Source organism: Acromyrmex echinatior, chromosome 7, assembly GCF_024713525.1.
Source record: "Acromyrmex echinatior isolate Ae372 chromosome 7, ASM2471352v2, whole genome shotgun sequence".
Lineage (NCBI taxonomy): Eukaryota > Metazoa > Arthropoda > Insecta > Hymenoptera > Formicidae > Acromyrmex > Acromyrmex echinatior.
In genome coordinates, this window is record NC_141858.1 from 11,706,870 (window position 1) to 11,729,798 (window position 22,929).

General features: G+C 32.8%; 1 protein-coding gene and 1 long non-coding RNA gene across 3 annotated transcripts in view; both read left to right on the top strand.

Annotated features, from left to right (window-relative positions):
• Positions 1-131: 131 nt before the first annotated feature.
• Positions 132-5,850, top strand: Tpr2 (Tetratricopeptide repeat protein 2). Of its 2 annotated transcripts, XM_011062757.2 has the most exons (12): positions 132-285; positions 345-511; positions 1,978-2,066; positions 2,647-2,771; positions 2,847-3,035; positions 3,179-3,297; positions 3,395-3,548; positions 3,658-3,822; positions 3,880-4,048; positions 4,149-4,295; positions 4,374-4,526; positions 4,628-5,850. In XM_011062757.2, the coding sequence occupies exons 2-12, from the start codon at positions 432-434 to the stop codon at positions 4,741-4,743; spliced, it is 1,506 nt and encodes a 501-aa protein (XP_011061059.1). In that variant the 5' UTR covers positions 132-285; positions 345-431; the 3' UTR covers positions 4,744-5,850. The 2 variants fall into 2 exon arrangements, with proteins under 2 accessions (XP_011061059.1, XP_087263751.1); XM_087407625.1 differs by having other exon boundaries at positions 151-511.
• Positions 5,851-9,906: 4,056 nt separating this feature from the next.
• Positions 9,907-22,929, top strand: part of LOC147909200 (uncharacterized) — a 191,399-nt gene continuing 178,376 nt past the window's right edge. Inside the window, exons 1-2 of the long non-coding RNA XR_015545616.1 lie at positions 9,907-11,860; positions 11,960-12,092. This is a non-coding gene — a long non-coding RNA (uncharacterized LOC147909200). The remainder of the gene's footprint in view (positions 11,861-11,959; positions 12,093-22,929) is intronic.

Below are 22,929 nucleotides of genomic sequence, written 5' to 3' on the forward strand. Positions count from 1 at the left end.
TTTTCAAGGCTGAAAATGGACGATGTACCCTAAGAAAAGTGGACGTTGCTATGTAGTTTATATCCATTTTGTCAGAGAGCAGTAGTGCGCGGTAGCATTTTGTGGTTACAGGTTTTGGGCTGTCATATCCTCTCTCAGGTTTCTCTCTGTCCGAACTTGTGTGATTTCACCCTTATTGTACCAGTGTACGCCAATTCAAAATTTGGGATGGAAAAAGAACAGACCTAAAGAAAGGAGGAGCAAGGAGGAACACGTTGATCCGCGTCTTTGGGTTACGCCAACGCGGTATGTTAATGCGTATCGCTGGTCATAATCATTCGTGAATCTTTTCTATTTCTCGACAGCAAAATCCAGAGCAGGGAAAATCTCACCTGTTTTCACGGTGCATACCAACGTCGGTCTGCCTGTCTCGTTTATTAAGGAATACGGCCATGGCGTCGTCTGATCAACCGATCAACGTTGTTCCAGACTTGGCGACTAACGTTACAGAAACACCGGAGAGCACAAAAGAGTGAGTTGTCACTTTTACAAGAAAAACGCCATGGACGCGTTTTCCTGTAATCTGATTTGTAATTGCGTCATATGGACGGATAAAACCAGGAAGCTCCCTTACGAGCATTTTCTATTTATATATCGCTCTTGCGACACTTGGACTCTCTGTAACTAATTAGCTTTGAGTACGTCGAATATATACCATGCTTTGTCCTTTTATATAAATGATAACCGATAACAACTTCGATTGCACTCAGTGCACATTAAAGCCATCATGTACAAATTGATGTAAAAATGTGTGTTTAATATAAATATAAGAATGGGTTATACCATGAAATTCTCAATATTTTATTGTGTTATTAAGTAAAATTTGTATTTTATAATTCCAAATATTTGCATCTTACTTTTACACAGATTAGATCAGTGTATAACAGCTTTAATATGTACTAGTGCGCCAACCGCACTTAATGCGTCCAATCGTTACAAGTATTCTGTTTATTTTGTGAATAATATTATGATTCGGGAGAATGACAAGGTTAACGCAACAGTTTTACTTACAGAAATAGAGATGCTTGAAATTCTTATTTTGAAAAAAGAATCATCTACGTTCATACAATTATTGAATATAAATGTATATGCAGTCTTTTGGACCCAAGTAACATGGAATATTTTAGCAAGCACATTGTAGCAATGCTGTAGCGTGCATATAAGTATTTATATGTCAAAATGTTAAAAGACAATTCTTTCTTTTTTTTAATTAGGAATCTTATCTTATATTTTGCCTTTAATTCTGTAAAGCACAATTGGGCATGATGTATTTTATTTTTGTTTAATATTCAGTGAGAACAAAGGTAAATTATCATTTATTCACATTAAAACCTTTGAATTATTTGTTTTTCATGTTACTTTTTTTTGATAGATTTTCAGTATTTATAGATATATTTTTGTCAATGTAGATTGACTTTAATTTCGAAATAATTTACAAAAATATAGTCTTCATCTTTTTCTAATTCTTAAAACTAGAAGAAAATAAAAAGCAAGTTAAACCAATATTAAAGTTAACACATAGAAATGGACAACAGTAAATAACGCATCTTTAATCTATGGAATAAATAAAACACTTATTCATGTATTACTGTAATATTGCTGGAAATATGTTGGAATGCTGTATGTATAGAGACATATCAGTTTTGTAATGTAGTTAAACAGTTTGACAAAAAGAATTATGTATAGGTCTAGATGTTGAGATCGGTTTTTTCTATAATGATGATATGGTTTTGAAAGGTTTTTCGTCTTACCAACAGAAATTGGAATAGTCCTGTGAAATTTTATCTGCCATTATTTCCGAGATAATGGTCTTCTTATTTAGATTTATGTATATTTTTTTTAAGAGACTATATTTATTGTTATATGAGACTATGTTATTATTATTGTCTTCTATTAGTAACATTTATTAATATTATTATTTATATATTATATTTACAGATTGGCAGAATCAAAAAAGAAAGTTGCTAATCAACATTATTCACAAAAACAGTACAAGAAAGCATTGGTTGGTTACAATGAAGTTATTGGTAAGTGTTCTAACAGTATTATGTAAATATTTACTGTTTTAACATGCCTATGGTCTGTTGCACGCATAAGTCTGGATCTACAATAGATTTTTAAGCCTTAACCTCTAAGAAATGGACGAATTACAGGTTCATTTCTTGTCGCATTCAACTATGGTCAATTTTTTATGGCTTAAGGCTTAAAATACCTATTGTAAATCCAGACTTATGCATGAGGTATCATTTTATCCTTGTTCTCAGAGTTTAAAACAAGGATAAAATAATACTTCATGCGTATTATATGTGCAACAGAACACACCCATGATTTTATCCCCGATACTATTTTTATATCAGCATGTTATTTTAATGATACCTCATTTAATTTTTATATCATTCAATAAAATTTATTTCTCTCCTCAAAAATATTGAATAGCTGAGATCTCTAACTATTAGTTGACTTATTTGGCAAAATAAGGAAAATAAGGAAAATAAAGGAGGAATAAATAAGGAAAAATTAATTTCCTAATAATATTAAATCTTTTTTTAAATTTTACTAATTATAAATTTTTGTAAATAACTATAATGAACCCAAAATATTTTTCAGCATTGTGTCCTGATATATCGCATTACTACAGTAATAGAGCAGCATGTTACATGATGCTTGGGCAATACCGAGATGCACTAGCAGATGCTAAAAAATGTATTGAACTGGAACCAACATTTTCTAAAGTACGTTTGATGATTTTTTAACTAATTAATTATATTATAATGAATCAATAAATTTACTTTTTGTTTACATTCCAGGCATATATAAGAATGATCAAGTGTTGCTTGATTTTGGGAGACATTTTAGAAGCTGAGACATCATTAAAGAAATTGATGGACTTTGATTCTAATAACGAGTCAATAGCTGCAGAACAAAAAGACATAGCATATGTAAAAAAATTCCTTAAGGATGCTGATGCTGCTTACAATGCCAAGGATTATCGCATGGTAACAGAATTTGTTCTGATAACATGTTTCCGATAACATCTATTAATAATCGATTTGTATATAATATTCTTATATATTTGTGTGTGTGTGTGTGTGTGTGTGTGTATATGTGTATATATAATTATTGGAATCATGTTCCATAGGTTGTATATTGTATGGATCGTTGTTGTGATATAAGTACATCTGGAACACGGTTTAAATTGATCAAAGCAGAATGTCTGGCGCTTTTAGGAAGATATCAGGAAGCTCAAGATATTGCAAAGTAAATTATCATGCTAAATCAATAGTATAATAATTATTATTTATATAAATCTTATTATTTTTTAATTAAAGTCGTATTATTTTTTATCTTATCTTAGTAATGCTTTACACATCGATAAACAGAACGCTGAAGCGTTATACATTCGTGGAATGTGTTTGTACTTTCAAGACGATGTTGATAGAGCTTTTACACATTTCCAACAAGTACTGCGTCTTGCACCAGATCATGATAAAGCATTGGAAATATACAAAGTAAGAAGATAAAATAAAAATAATTTTTCTCTAATTCATATTAATTTTCCAACTATATAATTAGTAATATGCTGCATTAATTCTATACACTCTTCTTTTTCTATTATAGAGAGCAAAATGTTTGAAGAAGAAAAAAGAAGAAGGAAATGCAGCATTTAAAAGAGAACAGTATCAAGAGGCTTATAATCTTTATAATGAAGCCTTAACTATTGATCCACACAACATTATGACTAATGCTAAGTTGCATTTTAATAAGGCGACAGCTGCAGCTAAGGTATTATACTTAAAAAAAATGTTTGCATAAATATATTTATTTTGTTGTTTTTTGTAGTTAGGAAAGTTAAATGAATCTGTAGCAGAATACACAAAAGCTTTAAATCTCAATGAAAATTATCTAAAAGCTCTTTCGAAAAGAGCGAATATTTATATGGAACTTGAAGAATATGAAGAGGCAGTTTATGATCTTGAAAAAGCGTGTAAAATGGATAAAACTAATCGCGGTATGAATCATTGTTTGTCAATTCTAATATATAATAGGATGGAATATTAATAATAGTTTATATCTTAACGTGTTATGTATATTTTTTATAATTTTCTCAGAAACGAAACGATTACTCGGAAAAGCTAAATTGCTATTGAGGAAATCTAAAAGAAAAGATTATTATAAGATTTTAGGTATTGACAAAAATGCATCTACCGAAGATATTAAGAAAGCTTATAGGAAACGGGCTCTGGATCACCATCCAGGTAAGGAATAGATATTTTGTTTGTTGAAAAATGTAATTATAAATGTGGCTTTATATTATTATACCTTATATTTTACAGATCGTCATGTTAACGCCAGTGAAGGGGAGAAAAGAGAACAAGAAAAAAAGTTTAAGGAAGTCGGAGAAGCTTATGGAATTCTCTCGGACCCCAAGAAACGATCTCGCTATGATCGCGGTCATGATTTAGATGATAACGAGGGTGGTTTCCAAGGTTGGTATCAACCTTTTTCTGTGTGTATTATTTTAATTAATATATTACATCCATTTTATTACTATTAAATTGTACATATATTCTTTTATCTGTTTTTCCAGATATGGATCCAAATCAAATGTTCCACTTCTTCTGTGGTCAAGATGGAGGCTTCCAATTCCAATTTCAAGATGGAGGTTTCCCCAGTAGTGCTTTTCAGTTCCAGTTTCCAGGTTAACGATATTTTAAAAAATATGATACAATGTATCCAACTGTATATGGAATTCGATGGTATGATATTCGTCTGTTTTTAGTAAATACTGCATCGAATTATTCGAATACTTAAGCTCACGATGCATCATAGTATCATTTGCATTTCGTAATTTTGAAATTGATAAATATAGGTATTTATCTGAGCGCGCGATTAACACACATATTTATTTAAATACGACATAATCCCTACATCACAAAAGTTGCAGCAACACTACTGTACCATTGCAGCAATATTGCAGAGATTTCGCAGCGATATTGCTGCAAATTCTGTGCTATATGGGAAACTTGTATATATAACATAATTCTAATATATATCATGATACGGTAGATCTTCGATTTAATGAATTGATTAAGTGAAAAAAACATTAAGGTTAACGTCGTACAACACGCAATTTCGAGATTTGAGACACACTCGTACCTGACGAAACCTTTGTGAATAGATAAGCAAATGTTCATTAGATTAATAGATGAAGCATTCTTTTACTAAGAAGTCTACTTTATTTTTTGAAATTTTAAGCTGTCTGTTATCGCGTTGTAGATATTATATTAATTATTGAAAGAGATTAGATCTTTATTCTTTTATTTATTTTGATATTAGTCATTGTGGAATCGCTTTTAAAAGTTCGTAAAATCGAGGGTTTACTATATAATTTCGCTAATTGCAACAGAGTATAAGTTGATGTAGAATTAATGAAATATTGCTCCATAAGTATACTGTACTTCTGTTAGATCTATTTCTGTTTTTATATGAGACGGTCTCAAAGTAATTGATGAAAACTATAAGCTATAATAAAAATTCCATATAGTATTCTACAATGATAAACACGCTTACATCGTTTCCAAATGTAAAAGTTTTAAGAATATATTGTTTTATAAATTCAATATATTCATTCTAAAAAATTTTCTACAAGTATATAAATTATTAGCGGCGATGTAAACATCAATGGTAAAAAGGGGTAAGGTTTTGAAATTAATATTCGTTTTCAATCTTGATCATTTGCATCGTGTACTTGTATATGTATTATGTATGGTATGTGATAAAAAATAAAAATTTCCTCATCTCATAATATAATCATTATAATAAATATTTAAATTTGCTATTATTTGTAGGTTCCATTTTACAGATTTGGAATTTTTATTTTCTTAGATCTTTTTTTTATGAAATGAAAGAATTAGTCATACACCCATTCTCTTTCTCTCTCTCTCTCTCTCCCCTCTCTTTCTCTTTCTCTCTGATTTTAATAGGATTATTTAATATTTTATGACAACATCGAAATCTGCCAAAATAAAGTCTGCTTGAATAAAAAAGGAAGTTCTTTCTCAATTTTAATTTAGATTTTAAGCTAGATTTTATAGTTTAACAATTTTTAATAATTCGTGTAAATACTATAATATAGTTTACTTTTTAATGATTCATTTGTGTAAATAATAATTCTACATCATTATTACGATTATTGATATACTATTACTGTTAATAATTAATTAAATAATGCATCCAGAAAACCAGATAAATACCATTGGATATTTATAGATACCGTTGGATTTCTATAGTATTCTGCACTCTTTCAGGTAGCTGAAAGTGTGCCGACATAACAATGTTGAACGTGGACACTTCTTTTTGAGACCACGTAGTAGCTTCTTGCTAAGCCGAGCAATTTCGACGATCACTTATCTTCTTGTCCAAGAGAGCGTTTGTTCCTTGTTGTCGGGAGAGATGAAGGTTGGGAGTGAGAAGAAGAGAGAGTGAGGGAGATGTGATGAAGAAACAAAGAACAACTGCTTTGAGGGAATAGAAGAGGAAGGGGGGGGGGGGAGAGAGAGAGAGAGGGAAAATCAGTGGAGGGAAGTTTGGAGGTGACTTTCAGGCGTGGAGAGTTGCGCGCGCGTCAAGGCAATCCACTCGATCACTCTCTGGGGACACTGAGAAATCCTGGTTCACTGCATATCCATATACATGTACGTGAAGTACAATATATGGCGTGTCCACATACCCCCCGATCCGATGGAATAATGTTGGAAAAACCGTTTAACTTTGTAAAAGCAGACGTTGTTTTCTGAATATATATAACAGGAAGTTAAATCAATGATAAATTAAATTTTGTAACTTGTTGCTAGATACTAGATACAAGGAGAGTATTGTTATTATTGTAAAAAGTTGTTAACAAATCAATTTAATGCTATTTGCCTCTGAAGAAATGAACTGTTTTTAAGTAAAAATATAATTTTCAATGAACTAATTATTTTTATTGCTAGATATCGAAACATATTATTATAGAATATTAAAACACTGATAAATCAGTTTCGATATCGCAGTGGACATCGTTCTTTTTGATTACTAAAGATTACATATTATTCGGTAAAATTATTTTGTTAATAAATCAGTCTTCTGAGGTGCTGTTTACAAGTAATCATTTGGTAGTAATCATAAATTTATTACTGTTATAAAATTGATCGTGTACGTTATGAAAATGAATTTCAATCAGAGTTTCGATATTCTCTAAAGAGAAAAATAGAACATGAGTGTGAAAATTCTCGCGGACACATGCGGGAGTTATACGCAGGTGTCCGATGTCGCGGACGCATGTTGTGTAGCATCAGTAGCATGTCGTCAATTGAACCTGTTACATATCCATCCCGTGAATCACGCTGAGGTGTTCCCCAATTGGCTTCCAGTGATCCGACGTGACTGCGATAGTAATTCTGATATCAGACGCCAAATTGCCCCTGTAAAGCATCCCAAGCAGAACAAATCACGATAACATCAAAATGATGTTAAAATTAATTGTAATTGATTAGCTTTTAGTGATCATTTTGTGGAATCATTTTGGTGTCATGATGATTTGTGTTCTGCTTGGACTATTTTATATTGTTCTATTTGCATCAGCATTATGGAAAGAACGATTTTACTGAAGCGTATAAAATTTAGCTAGATCTATGGATCTAAAATAATTTTGTTGGACCAAAATGATTATGTGGGATGCGCAAACGGGTCATTAGAATGTTAAAACCTTTTGTAACGTTATTATCAACACTAATCGTTTTATATATTAGGTGTTGGAATTAATTCGTAGCGTTTTACAAGTGATGGGAAGTACTTTCATTAATGTATTTTTTAATGCTCATGTGAAATAAATAACATTCTTTCATTAAAAAACGCTACGAATTAATTCCAACACCTAATAATTATTTCGATGATCTTATAAAATTCTTTTCAGATCTGTATCTACATTGAAAAAAATTTACTAAATTTTTGCTTTAATAGTACTAATTAAATATTTACTTGGTACAGATATTTATTTAGTACAAGAATCATCAATTTAAGTATCATTTTTTTTATTGAGGAAATACTTAAGCACATTTACTTTAAGCAAATGTTTAATTAGTACTATTAAAATAAATATTTATTAAAATTTAGTAAATTTTTTCACTGTAGCTAAATTTTTAATTTAACAAAGTGTCGTTCTTTCTGTATGTTTGCATTTATATGTAATTTTTAATATATCATGCATAGTGATATAACAAAATAACGATTTACGTATACAATTTTACTTGAAATTACGACGCACGTGGCAGCGGAATTATCACCTTTATGCGTGCCTACTTTTCTTAGCACCCACAAATCCGTGATAACCAGTTCAGGGGATCGTCATTCATATCGGAGGTCAGCCGGGGGTGAGAAATTTCCCCGGCGAATGCTGGTGATTCGTCACGATATCCCGATATCCGTCTATGACATCGCACGTCCGCGGTCGAACGATGGGAAACGAGATCCAAACGCGCGATACGATGCTTACGACGATGCCACGATCGTATGTCCTCGGGCACGTGCGGTTCGTAAAATCGTTATCGGAGACCACGCATCGTCGCTCCTGAAGGTAGCTCTCAGACGGGGAAGCCTGAAAAATATTCGGGATTAAACGCGCATGAAAGAATTCCTGATCCGGATTCGGAGTGTCCGAGGCTTGGGACTTACCGAGGGATCCGCGGTGAAAAACAATTCTTTCAATGGCGAACGTCTCGTATATTAAAATCTTTCATAATCTTTACTTTCATTTATTTGTTAGACGATTCCTTCCTTGTTAGAAAAGGAAGGATTTTTTAATAAAAATTAAATAACTTCAAGAGTATTTTATAACAATAAAACAATTCTTTTAACGCTAATAAAATAATTTTTCTTTAATTTTTTTCTCATTACTATAAAGACTTAAACTCGTTTAATTAAAATTTTCTTATCTTTAATCATTTTTAAAGAAAATAATTGATTTTGTTTAAAGGGGATGTTTCACCTAAAAATGGACACACAAAAATTCGTCCTTCATTTAGATCTAGATTACAACATATTAAAAGCTTATCAAAATCTGAAGAGAGCACCTCTCTTGTGTTTCTTTATGAGAAGAAATGTTGCAAAAATTTTAACGCTTGACTCTGTAAAACATATTATATATTACGGAATAACAGGAAATTAAATTAATATAATGAATCAAATTTTGTAATTGATTACCAATACAAGAAGTGTATTATTCCAAGCAGAACAACAGGTTACAATACATTCAAATAACGTTAAAATAGCGACATGATCGAAAAGTGAATTTTAATAATCATCTTGGCATCATTTTGACCATTTGAATTTTTCTGCTTGCTGCTATCATTATAGAAAGTTTTTGACATTAGAAGTTCAACGTTTTTTACTTGTTAAAAGAATCAAACGAATAAATTGAAACTACAATAAAGAAAGTGATAAAAAACCAAATATTTCATCAGTATAAAGGATATAATTATTGAAAAATCAAACAAATTCAGCATCTTTATATCTTTTACACAAGAAATATAATAATATTAATCTAAAAAATAGAATAAAAATAAAATAAATAATAGAATAAAAAATAAAATTAATGAATATAAAATGTTAATAAAAATTAATAGAATAAATATTAAATAAAAATAAAAAATAGAATAAATATAAAATGTTATGTAATAATGATCGTTCGGTACTTCTTGTGATAACAAATCAACCCTTATGCAAGAACAAAAATTTCTTCCAACTTGGCACAAATTAGGATAAACATCCTGAGCTAATCGAGTGCGGTCGTGCGTGCGTGAATGCTTTCGCGTGCAGGCTTCTGTCGCTCGAGCGACAGAGAGAGAGAGAGAGAGAGAGAGAGAGAGAGAGAGAGAGAGAGAGAGAGAGAGATGAGAGAGGGGGGAGAGGGAGAGAGGTCTCTCGGGGGTGGTGCGGATCTCGACGAGACGGCGGCAGGGCGAACGAAGCGCGAGGGGTCGAAAATCGAACGAGAACGAAGCGAGCGAGCGAGCGAGCGAGCTGGCGCTGTCATTAAACCGCAAGCAGAATTTCCGACTGCTCGCTCGACTCGACACGCGTCGCTCCGTCCGTCCCTCTTCCCGCCAATTCCGCCGTCGCGCCGCGCGACCCCCATTCATCATAAATGCAATCAGATCGTATTACGCGCCATTACCATACGCTCTACCCCGTTCCAGTCGCCGTCCCTTCGGTCCCCAGTCACCGCCACCCCTCCTTTACTGTCGGCTCGCGCGGATACGAGCCCGAAATTCATCCCCCTGCAGCGCGCGTGGCGAAGCGAAATCTTCGAAAGCCGTCCCTTCGAGGGAGTGGAAGGGAGTCGAGGGCTGATTAGGTTTTGATTGCGTACGGTCGACCGCAAGTGAGAGAAACTAAGGAGCGGGGCAGGGGAAGGAGGGGGATATGTACGCTCATTTTATACCTTTCCTTTTTCCGGATCGTTCCGCGTGATCGATGTCGTCGCGAGAGAATTCGACCCTGTCATTAATAACGAGGACAATAATTGATGTCTTAATATCCGTTTCTATCAATGTAGATCTACTTTATTTGTGGTTTAATTTATTTTTCATCTCTTTGTAATTTTAAGAATTATAAAGAGACAAAGAATAAATTAAATCGATATTAATCGAAAGTTAATCTACAGGTAGAATTAATGAACATTAATCCTAAATTAATTCATATTTTTTTATATTAACATTACAGAAATTTTTATATAATAATTATATATAAAGATACAAAAAAGTGTAAGACATATTCTTATTAAAAACCAGAAAATGTATATCTTTTAATAATTTATTCATAAATGTTATTTGTTGCATGTAAAATGACGAGTCAGAGGCAAAAATGCAAGAAGTAAAAAGTGCATTGTAGATTAGGCTTTATACGCAGCGCGATCAATTGAACTCGCCATTACGCGAGTCTCGCGACTCGCGGCTACGTTCATATCGCTTCTCGATCTTTCTCCGTTACTTCGTCTCCCGTGTGATCTTGGAAGCGTCTTCTTCCACGAGAAGCTCATCATAGTGGCGAAATGCGAACGCGTCGCGTGATGTGTGACATGTCAAAAGTTTCGGTCGTCATCGCGGAATGCTAATCGATATTTATAATCGCGATTAGCCGGTTTTCTCACCTCGCGAAGTTCGAGACAAAGTAATCGCGGCGCTCGGCGTCAGTTACGCCGCCATGTTCCTTACGATTCGCAATTTTCTCGGAATGACTTCGCGACGCGGACGTGAGAAAGACTCGTCACGACGACGACGGCGGCGTTATTAGGAGCGCCAAATGAAGTTTCGTACGATCGCGGAGAGCTAATCGAGATCGCGATGAACCGAGTTTCGTCAAGTTTCAATCGTGGCGTTCGGGATGGAGAGATCGTGCGCCAATTTCGCCGCCATGTTTCTTTATGCGCGTCTTCCTGAAATCGGAGTAACTTTCCGCACGAAGATCTTCGCGACATAAAAAGCTTCATCGTGATGATCACCGTGAATAATCTACGTTGTTGAGAGTGCCGAAAATAGTTCTACGCGATCGCGGAACGCTAATTAACGTGTACGATTAATCAAGTTATGCTCATTTAAGAAACCGTTTTTTGATCTTAACGATTCGTGCGATGTCGAAGCGAATAAATTCGTCAGTGGTGATTCGATCCTGAAAAATTCAAGATGCTCCCGAAGCTCTATTCAGAATCTAGACAATCGAGCAAGAAATCGAGTCAAGTGAACAGCAAACAGGCTCGTTGGGCGTTCGCAGGATATTAATTAAGGTATATTTTATTATTAATGCAATGTTATAGATATATGATTCTAAAATAGATGTTTATATCTGAGGTTTAAGTAACTGATTAATTATGTGATATTTGTAGTGTATGAACACGTCGGTGGTGATTTGACCTCGAAGAATTCATGCTCCAGATGAATCTCATTCGGAATTTAGATGAAAATCAAGCATGGAGTCGAATGAAGCGAACAGCAAATAGACTGTTAAATGTTTACAAGGTAAATGTTATTATTAGTGTTTATGATAATATGATTATAGGACAAGAAATTTACCACTTGAAAAACATGAAAGATCTGAAATTTTTAAGAATTTTTTTATCCTTGAAAATCAAGAATGTTCATGGAATTTTATCATGAAATTCTACTTATTCTATTTCTTTCCAAAAACATGTTTTTCTTTGATTATTTTTGTCTTGCTAATGCAACATGTTGACAATCGGTTAGCAATAAGTGTGATATACATCCGTGTATATTCACGTACATTCTTGAGTGTCTCATGAATTTTTATCAAAAATCAGGATGATAATACAATATAATATTCAGCAAGCAGAAGAAATAGCTTATTGATACTATTTTGTAATAAATTTTTTTAGTACTATTCTGCTAGATTTCATAGCTCTAATTGTAGAAAATAATAGATATAGTTTTGTGGAATTCCTATCATATATTAATTTACAAGTTTACAACATATAGTTAGTTGCATTACTTGCACTCCAATTTATTTCAAAGTTACAACATTAGTTTAAAACAAATGAATAAATAGTAACTCAGGTCAACAATTAAACAAGCTATAATTAGATATATGTGTGTGTGTGTGTGTGTGTGTGTGTGTGTGTGTGTGTGTGTGTGTGTGTGTGTGTGTGTGTGTGTGTGTACGTGCGTGTGTGTGTGACAATGCAAAATTTATTATTTCACAATATAATTTTCCAACAATACGTTGGATTATGACTCATTATTATACTATGTTTTATTGTTTGACAAATTGACTAAATATAATATGGTTGCGTTTATACTGACTATTGAGAATCGAGGTTGAGATGATCCTTTAAATATGTTAATTTAATTTTTGTTATATGGAATAATTATATTTCTGCAACTGATGAGGACTAAGTATAATCGAAATGTATCGTTGGAAAATTATATTGTGAAATAATAAATTTTACATTGTCACATCTAATTATAACTTGTTTAATTATTGACCTGGGTTATTATTTATTAATTTGTTTGAAAGTTATACGAGCGTTGAAGATTGTTTTTAATTTATATTTTAATATTGTTACTTTAAAACATTATCTCATCTTAGGTACTTGGAATTTTAAATTATAATATTAAAAAATCCATAAATTTTCAAAGATTTTTTTTACAAGATTTCAGTAAACATTTCCTGTAAAAGTTCGGATAATGTAATGCTATAAATGCTCTAAAGTATTCTTTGATTAGTCATTTAGTAAAATTTTTTCTTCTGATTGGCCAATCAAATGCTTTAAAGCATTTATAGTGAGACTTTGGGTGCGATCCACTTAATGCTGCAAATGCTTCGTTGACGAATCAAAAGAAAAAATTTTATGAATTTCTTAATCAAAGAATGCTTCAAAGCATTTGCAAATGGACCATATCCTTTGACTGCACCCTAAATTATATGCAAATTTTTCATCGCTCGAATAATATATTACTCGCAATGTCGATAGCAATCTGCACGATTAAAAATTACTAATTAAAGTATACGAATATATTGACGAAACTAATGATTTTTATTTCCTTGCTTTCAAATAAGTCCGTACTTAGATACAGAGACGTATTCCTGCGTATTCAATGAAAAGAACAAACGGTATACCTACTTATCATTTTTTTGTTGTCTTTTATGTTGTCTCGTTCGAATTGTTGTTAATTATTAATTTCAATAGACTCATAAAAAGCAATGTACATAGTAAGATTGAAGACAAGACCGTTTATGTGAGTATATCACTATTAAAAGAAGAAATACAAAGTAATAAATTTTATATTTCTTCTTTTAATAAGTAACGCAAAAATATTGCTAAAAATGCGTGCATTTTTTAAACAGTATTTTAGCATTACTTATAAAAAAAGAAATACAGAATGTGTGAGAAAGAAGGGAGATGAGACATGGAGAAAGAGAAAAGGAGGGAGCTAATTTAAATACATATAGTATAAAATAAAATAGTATATAGTATAATAAACATATAGTATAAAAAATATATATAGTATAATTTAAATGTATATAAAATTTTCTATCTTTTTCTCTGAAATACACGAAGAGCTTCGATGCACCGATAGCAACGTGTGAATTTATGCGCATCATAAAAAATCCGATCAATTCGCCTCATGAAATTATTGACTGATAATTTATTATTATTGTATCAATTTTTATCAGACACGATCCTTTTTTTTATTTTTGGATAATCATTCGTACTCGTCAATACTCACGCCCAATTTCAAGCAGACGTCACTTTGACGAATATTTTTAATTGTAATCTCGGAATATTTCGAGTGTTCGTAACAAGGATATAAATGTAAAAACGAATAGATTGCAATCAGAACCAATGATTTCTCTCGATCCGATTTTGCTGAAGAAAGTCGTGAAAAATTGGCTCCGGGCCTCGCAGTGGACGGAGAACGCGCAACTTTCGAGATAGCCCGTGTACATATGTACTCTTATATACCTACGATCGTGCAACGGTACGGACACGTCGCTCGACGACGTTGACGTCGACGGTGACGTCCCGCAGGATGTTCTACTTAACCCAGAAAACGGCGGAATGGAAGCGAGGTGTCCGCTCTCGCGTGCGTATCTGTGCGCGTATATATATATATGTATATATATATATATGTATATATATATATATATATATGTGTATGTGTATATGTGCGCAACTCTACGTGTCGAACTAGAGCGATCCGGGGTGCTGGCAGGGTGGCATCGATGCCGAGGGATGGATGGAGCGGCCCCGTAGTTCTGATCGCTTCGAAACCACCCCCGACCCTCTCGCCACTATCCCGATGCTTTTCACCCTGTACAGCCGTGCGATGTACAGTATCCGAGATAAACGCACGTCGACAATGCCAATAGCAACCTGTGCGATTAAATTATAAATGTTTATCAAAATATGAATATGTCGACGAAAATTAATTTTCATTTCTTTACTTTTCAGGTAAGTCCATAGATGAAGGAATTCTGAGTATTTCTGCGTAGTCTAGTACAAACAGCAGAGGGTATGTTTATATTTTTTTTTGTGTATCGTAAAAAGAATTGTAAAAAGGAATGCATGTTTAAAGAATATTGTCTTAGCATATTGCATCAGCTACACTGAAAAAGATTTAGTATTTATGACTATAATTGCATGGTAAATAATTATTGTTAGGAGCTTCATTTTTATTACTCTTACAGTGTTAGTAATAATCATTATATTTATAGTTCTATAAAACATTTATATATATTATATATGTAATATGATTGGTCTTGAAAATTATTATAATTTACAGTCGTTTTTGAATCAATATATTATATAGATTCGTTGTATATAAAACTATAAATATGTAAATTGTTATTACTGATATTATATCAGTAATAAGTATAATAATGGAGCTTCTAATCATAATTATTTTATCATGAAATAATCATAAATACTAAACACTTTTCTTTCAGTGTATAAAACTTGAACAGCATTATTAAATTATACACATTAATATTTATATATAGAGAAAAAGAATTTTATAAATTTAGCCATGTTATATCCAGAATATGTGAGCAATATAACGTATCTTTAATTATCGCGTAATTTGGGTTATTTGCTCAAACTAACGAGATTTTGATAAATCCCCTATGGCTTTTCCAGTCCGCGATTAAAGTGATTATAACTTGGTGCGAATACTTTAGAATACTTTATGCGGGGTGAAAACACTCAAGTCACACAACACCCCTACTGATCACGTTCCCCATCCGAAACAATCGCATCCCTGATAACCATCTCCTCCTTGCGTTGTCGCTGAAGCGGAATATACGTGCGCGTGGCGTGGTGTGTGGCACTGGCGACGGCACGGCATATCGATCACCCCATCCCATCACCACCACCTCCCCCTCCCCGGTGGATACGGGTAGCACCAGGCCAGAACTACCACGCTTCCGTCGCGCCCTCCTCACCGCTCGCACTCCCTTTCGCGGGGGTAGTAGAGCCGCACGAGCCTGCCCGCCCCTGATAACTCACAACTCGCCCATCCATCCATCCCCTGCTCTTTCGTATCCCCTGCTGCTTGCCCCAACCCCCCGAGATCCCTGTGAACGACCACCGCCACCGACTGACGGTGCTGTCGGACCCCCTCTCGTGCATCCGATGTTTGTTACGCGGTGGCACGCGCGCTGCTGCTCTTCCTCGTCGTCATCCTCCGCACATGTCGATTCTCGCGGGGTTCGGTTGGTTGCATATCCCTACGGCGGGCAGGTACAGCTCGATACGAATACGTTGAGGTTTTTTCTTTCTCCTTTTTTTAATCATTTCTGCATTACTCGAGTTAGCTTCCGCATTTTTTAAGCGCAAAATGGGTCTATTTTGCTAATAGCAAATTTTTTAAAATAAATTTGATGAAACTCTTATAAATCTATTTATATAATTTAAAGTAAAAGACTGTGACAAATATAAAAGAACTGTATGTGTACCATAGAATAAGGTGTTACAAAGAAACTGCATTTTCAATTAATATTACTTAACTTTGTCAATTTCATAAATTATTAAATATACAATATCTTACATATGTAATATTTATTTATATAAAAAGTGTAAGATATTCTTTACACTTTTTTTTAATTTTCTGTATAATTCTATAATATTGAGGCTTACATATTTTTATATTAAACTAATTTTATGAATTTGCGAAAAAGTACTTTATATTATGGTTTTCAGTAGCAACAAAAATTCATTATTTCGAAGATACAGAGTCAAGGCCTAATTCACGCACGTGTGGTCTAGAGGCTATTGGAGATTTGCGAGGGGGCAAAAGCGAGCGACGGACAGTCGAGGGTGGGTGTGCTTGAGATCAGCATGCTAACGATGTGTACCATTCCGGCATCCTCCCCTGCATTCGAGAGATGACGCGTGCACACGTCTGGTCGGAGGATCAAAAGCGATCGTATGTATCGCTGATCCTCTTAGTCCTCGATATACAGCGAGTGACATTTTTGATTACGAAACGAGTTAAAGCGGTGTCGTTGCCTGTGACGTACTTTCTAACGATTTCCCATATCTTTTAAAAAATAATTCTCATAGAAATATAATGCTTTTCCAATATTAATAATTTCAATATAAATAAATACTTAAAGCATTAACTATTAATGACGGACGAAACATATTAACAAAATTGTTGACATGTATTTTAGCTAATTTTCAAGATAATTTAACAGCTAACTATTTGCTAAGAACTAAGTTCTAAAGATACAAATAAATAGCGAAAATTTTGGTTTCTTTTTAATTTGAAAAAATAGTTCGATTTTAAGATTTAACGTTGCAGATTTAATATTGGATGCATAACTTTTCATGTCATCTTCTTTTTATTGTTAACACGATCTTGCAAATTATACTTTTGGGTAAACGAGAATATATATTGGTCCACGTGGTTTCAAGTCGCATTGCCAGCAGTCATACTGGCAAGCTGCAATTGTGTTCGGTCAGGGAACATTACTTCGAGTTAGTCTGTAGTCGATATATAGAGCTCTACCCAGCATCTGACTAAACTGCCAATTTAACAGTAGTTAGTATTCCACCTTCTTGCGTTAAGCTTCGAGTTCCATTAAACGATCGTTATATCGAAATTGTCGAAAACTTCCGTGAATCTTCACTCAAGTTTTTTCGCTTTTCACGTATTTTCACGTGAAAAACGCTAGAGATATTTCTTGATATTTTTGATAAGCACAAAACTTCTGAAACCGTTTCGTCTTAGACATATTATAGTCAAATGTAAACTATAGATATTTTAATTTTTAAATTTTATTAATTTAAAGCATTTCTTCGATAAATATTTCCGTTATCTTACAAAATTGTCTTTATTTGTGGGAAATAAAATCTTTGGGGATAAAAGAAATTTCTATATCAAAAATTAGAATTGTATAAAAAATTAGTTTGAATAAAATTTAGCAGATTTTTTTTATATATATTCCCAATTTATATATATTTCCCAATTTGTATCTTGAAAGTACTTTAAAAGATGTTACCTTCTAGCTTATATTTATAAATCATGTGAATTAAAATATAAAGACTTTTGAATATATAAAATAACAATTAAAGACTAGAGATAATTAATTATTTGCATATTACTAATTGCATTTTGATTCTTACAAACCTATCTTTAGTTTTCGATTGTATTTTAAAAATTTGAGTTGTAAAATAGAATAGAATAGTTAAAAGTTTCTAATGTATTAGAAATTTTTGTCGAACGATGTAATTATAAGTATGGAGTATTCTGGATCTTAGATTTCTGAATCTTCGTAAAGTGGCTTAGCCGTTCCAAAACACTTTGGGAGACAGTCAGAATCTTGCCATTCTCCCCTTTCGCCTCCGGATACAGACAATTTATTGCACCGAGGAGGAACAGGTAGAATTCACCCGCAAATAATAGATCGCGTTGAAATTTAATACGCAACGTCTGATCAGATCTGTCCGCTAAAGGGAAAGTATATTATCATATTTGCAGGATTGGAAACGTTACTTCATAAAAGTAACGCGTTGCCGTTACCATTACTTACAATTAGAAACTAACGATTTGTTACTTTTTTGTTACTCTTTTGTAACATTAAAGTAAGATATTGAATTTAAAAATTATTTAATAATTCATATTGTGAAATTAGTATTAAAATTAAAAAATTCTAAACTAATCTATGTAATCTATCTAAGCTAATCTATATAGCAAGCTTTTCTTCATATTGAACTTATATCTAATAAATCTTCGACAATTCTTTATATTAATATTTTTTATTTTTTAATATATACTTATTTTTAAAAAATTAAATGAAAAAGTAATGAAACCGGTGTCATAAGTAACTCTTGCATAGCAATTTGTTAAAAGATATCTACGCCAAGATTAGTAAATTTAAGACTCGAGATATTTCATACTACATTTAATTATAGTAAATATATTTTTTTATCTTTCACGATTGCTAGAACAAGATTTCAGTAATAAGCCAACAAGCGAGAAGGTAACATCTTTATTAACTTATATGTAGGATCAGATTACAACGTCACTCGCATGAAATTATCGCGATTGATTTGCAAGGCAATTCTCTCTTAAAGACGATAACACACGACAGTATTACATCAACAACAGCGGGGCGAAAATATCCTTTTTCCCAATCGTTTGACGGCACTCTCCATCATTTATATCGCGTCACACATTTATATTTATTAAAGCATTCACGCACACCCGTACGTGCGTGCGCACGTATGATAATGCACTTGGAATAAATGTGCCACGAAGAGTCGAGCGCAGCGAGAAGCAAAGTGTAATAAATTTCAGGGTGCGAGAACGGGGGTGTGAGGAAAAGAGCGCGCTGCCGGAGGGATAGAAGGTCGTACAAGAGGGGTCGTCTCGGTTCGCCGAGCACCGAGGGGTTAGCACGAAGACGTCGCTCGAGTATTCCGAGACTCTTCACACCCGATATATATCAGTAGAAACGAGTGCTCGCACGCGCGAGAGGGTTGCGACCAGTTATCCCCGGAGGGTAGCTATCAACGAGAGATCAGGGAAACGTCGGGATCATTTTAATTGCTAACCATAACGAGTATCACGTTCGCTGTTAAATTCATAATGTCAAATCATACTTAATCTGAGTTATTTTTAATTGTATCTATAGATCATTGCTTAATATATGTCGTTAATTTTATTAAAACAGTAGGGTTGAATAACTTAACTCAAGAAAGTGTTCTATTTCTACTCAAATTTAGTTAATTATTTACAATGCATACATTATGGACGATGTTTTTGAAACTAAGTACAGAAATGGATTGATTTACATTTTAACACAGAAGTAAATGTTATTTAATTCAAGGGATTACGTTACCATTGCTCCTTCGATATCTAGCAGTATATGATTTGATAGACATTGGCACTTTTTTAGCTATAGATTTTCGTAAAGAACGGTTTTCATGAAGTATTTAAAAATTTAGCTATATAGATCTAAAAATGATTTTGTTGGATCATCAAAATGGTAGGGTGCTCAAGTTGGTTGCTAGAAAAATGTCAAAATATTTTGCAACTTTGTTCTTTATACTTGAATTTTTATAATTATATAATTATTTTAATGATCTAACAAAATTATTTTCAAATTTGTATCTACTAAATTTTTAAATACTTCAAACAGTTTTTTAATCAAATTTATCTGATATATGTATAATAGATAAGATAAAATAAGAAAATGATATAATATAATAAACAACATTACATTAATATATTAAATAATGATATCTTACATCCACTTTTTTTTTATAAAATTGATAGAGCTGCAAGCAGATCTAGGATGTATTTTTATTTAAATCCGATTCTGATCGTATTTTACGCTATGTTACGGCAGATGAAGTGAGACGCGGTCAAATATGAAGCCGCAGAGTTTAATTATCATATCGGTTTTGATCGATCGCGAGCGGATACCCAACTTTGATATCGTGACGATCGCGCAGAATTGTTAATGATATTAATTGATACTGCCGAGCATGTTTTGCAAATAGAAACCGCGGGGACGCGGACGTAAAATATTCGCCATCCTTGACGGTTTCATGTAACATGTAGGGTGAAATTAATTATTTGTATTGAGTTACACGAGCGATTGTAAATGAAATGATGTTTTTCATATGTGTCAAGTTCAGAGAAGTATATAATCGGGTTTATTAAATTACGAGCTTTATTTTATATATAAGTTTAAGAGAATTTTATATACAGAGTGTTTGATAAGTAACGTTAAAGTTCTCGCATAGGGGTAGAGCGGATTAAACTATTGAGCTGTCAAGCTATTAATATATATATATATATATATATATATATATATATATATATATATATATATAAATATATATATTAATAGCTTGTAAAAATTTTTAAAACAGTAAAAGTCAAAGTATCAGTTAAAGTTGCATATCAAGCATTCGATTATATTTTTTTAAATTTAACTATTCAAACGAAAAGCAAAACAATAACAATGTAAAGAAGTTGACTTAAACTTCAAGATTCTCAAAATAGTACGATAGATATTATACATTAATGCACGAAAAGACTTCTACTGAAGTGTCTAAAAATTTAACTAAATACAGATTTGGAAATAATTTTATTATACCATCAAAATAAATTTATAGGACGCTCAAATTGTTAGAATATCGAGACTTCTTACAATGCTGTTATCCTGCTTGAGCTTCCTACGTAATTATTTTGATGGTCCATCAAAATTATTTTTAGATCTGTAGCTAAATTTTTAGATATTTGGACATAATTGTTCCTTTTGTGTGTCGATTCTGTTACAATTTTTAATTGATGACGAAATATAATAATGTTCTAAATTAATTAATAAAACAGCATATTTTATAATAGATATTTTATTTTGAATTAAATTTTTAAATTCGATATCCAATCTCAATTAACAATATATTGTATTGTCAATATTAAACCTAATTTCAGAAATAAAATTTACTTTTATTTTGAAAAGTATATAAGTTATAGAAATTAATTTTAAAAATGATTTGAGACAATGAAGTTTCAAATAAAGTTTATAAATATCGATCTTAAAGATTCATTAAAGTTAAGACTTAAAAGTGATCTGTGGACAGTAGAATTTCGTTTGCTACATTTTCGTGATAAGCGAAATCATTTGAGTTTGATTGAGTAATCTCTGAAATATCGTATTTTATGTATCCAATAAATTTAGCTTCACGTGAGGATTCGTGTGTGCAACTAATGCGTCGTATAACTTTTACAGCAACATTTCGCGGCCACTCGGTATACTCGTATAATGTCTGTACGATATCGATGAAATTCGCCAGCGCGCGAAAGCCGTTCTTCGTAGAAGGATCCCGATGAGGTATTGTCGTCGTTGTCATCGTCGTTCTCGTGTAGGGGTTGTCGTCCCTGAAGAGGCCTGCCGCAAGCTGTGCAGGACGAGACGCGGCAAGGATGAGAGAGGAAAATGCCGCGGATGCCACGACAGCGCGCGGCTCATTTAAGCTTTGGAACCCTCTCGTACTTCTCGAGAGGGTGAGCATAACGACGACACTATCGGGTGGCTCCACGCAATTCCCGAGAAAGCATTATGGATTATGCTAGACGATACGCTACGATCAAGATTGATTTCTTGGAAAAAATTGCTAAAAACTGCACTCTCCATCAAGTTTTCACGCTACAAAGTATCGAAGTTTCATGGAAACGATAATAATCCTTTCTTTAGGATTGGAAGATAATAAATGTAAAATAACATATGAGATCTTTAGAAAAGATTAAAAAAATGTACATATAATCAGAAAAGGTTAAAAGAATTTATAAATTCTCTGTTTTTCTATAACTTTTGCATTAAGAAAAATATTTTGGTACATACGTATAAATCCATTTATTTTTTTGATATGTGACTAACAAAAACTTATTTATTTTGTTATTTAAAAATTGTTATATTCTAATCAAATTCTGAATTAGAACAATTTTTTAATGAAAAAATAAGAAAATTTTTGTTAGTCATATATCAACAAAATAAATGATTAAACATACTAAACATTTCTCTCAGGTGTCTTAGAAATTATTATTTCAAAAGTAGATGATAATTTCTGAATTCTAAATTCTGAAGCTGATAAGTTCTGAACATGATGATCCTTTACAGCATTTATTAATTGAAAAAAACGCACTTTTTGTGAACTTTTATGTAGATCCTATTTTTGTAGCGTGGAAATTTTTTAACGATTGCAATTTTTCAATTTTGCTGATTAGTCGAGATGGTTATCGTCTGTTTTGGCTCACCCGGTAGACGAGAGAGCCACGACTAGAGCACCCGAGAGTGTCGCATCGCATTTCGTGGCAGACGCGG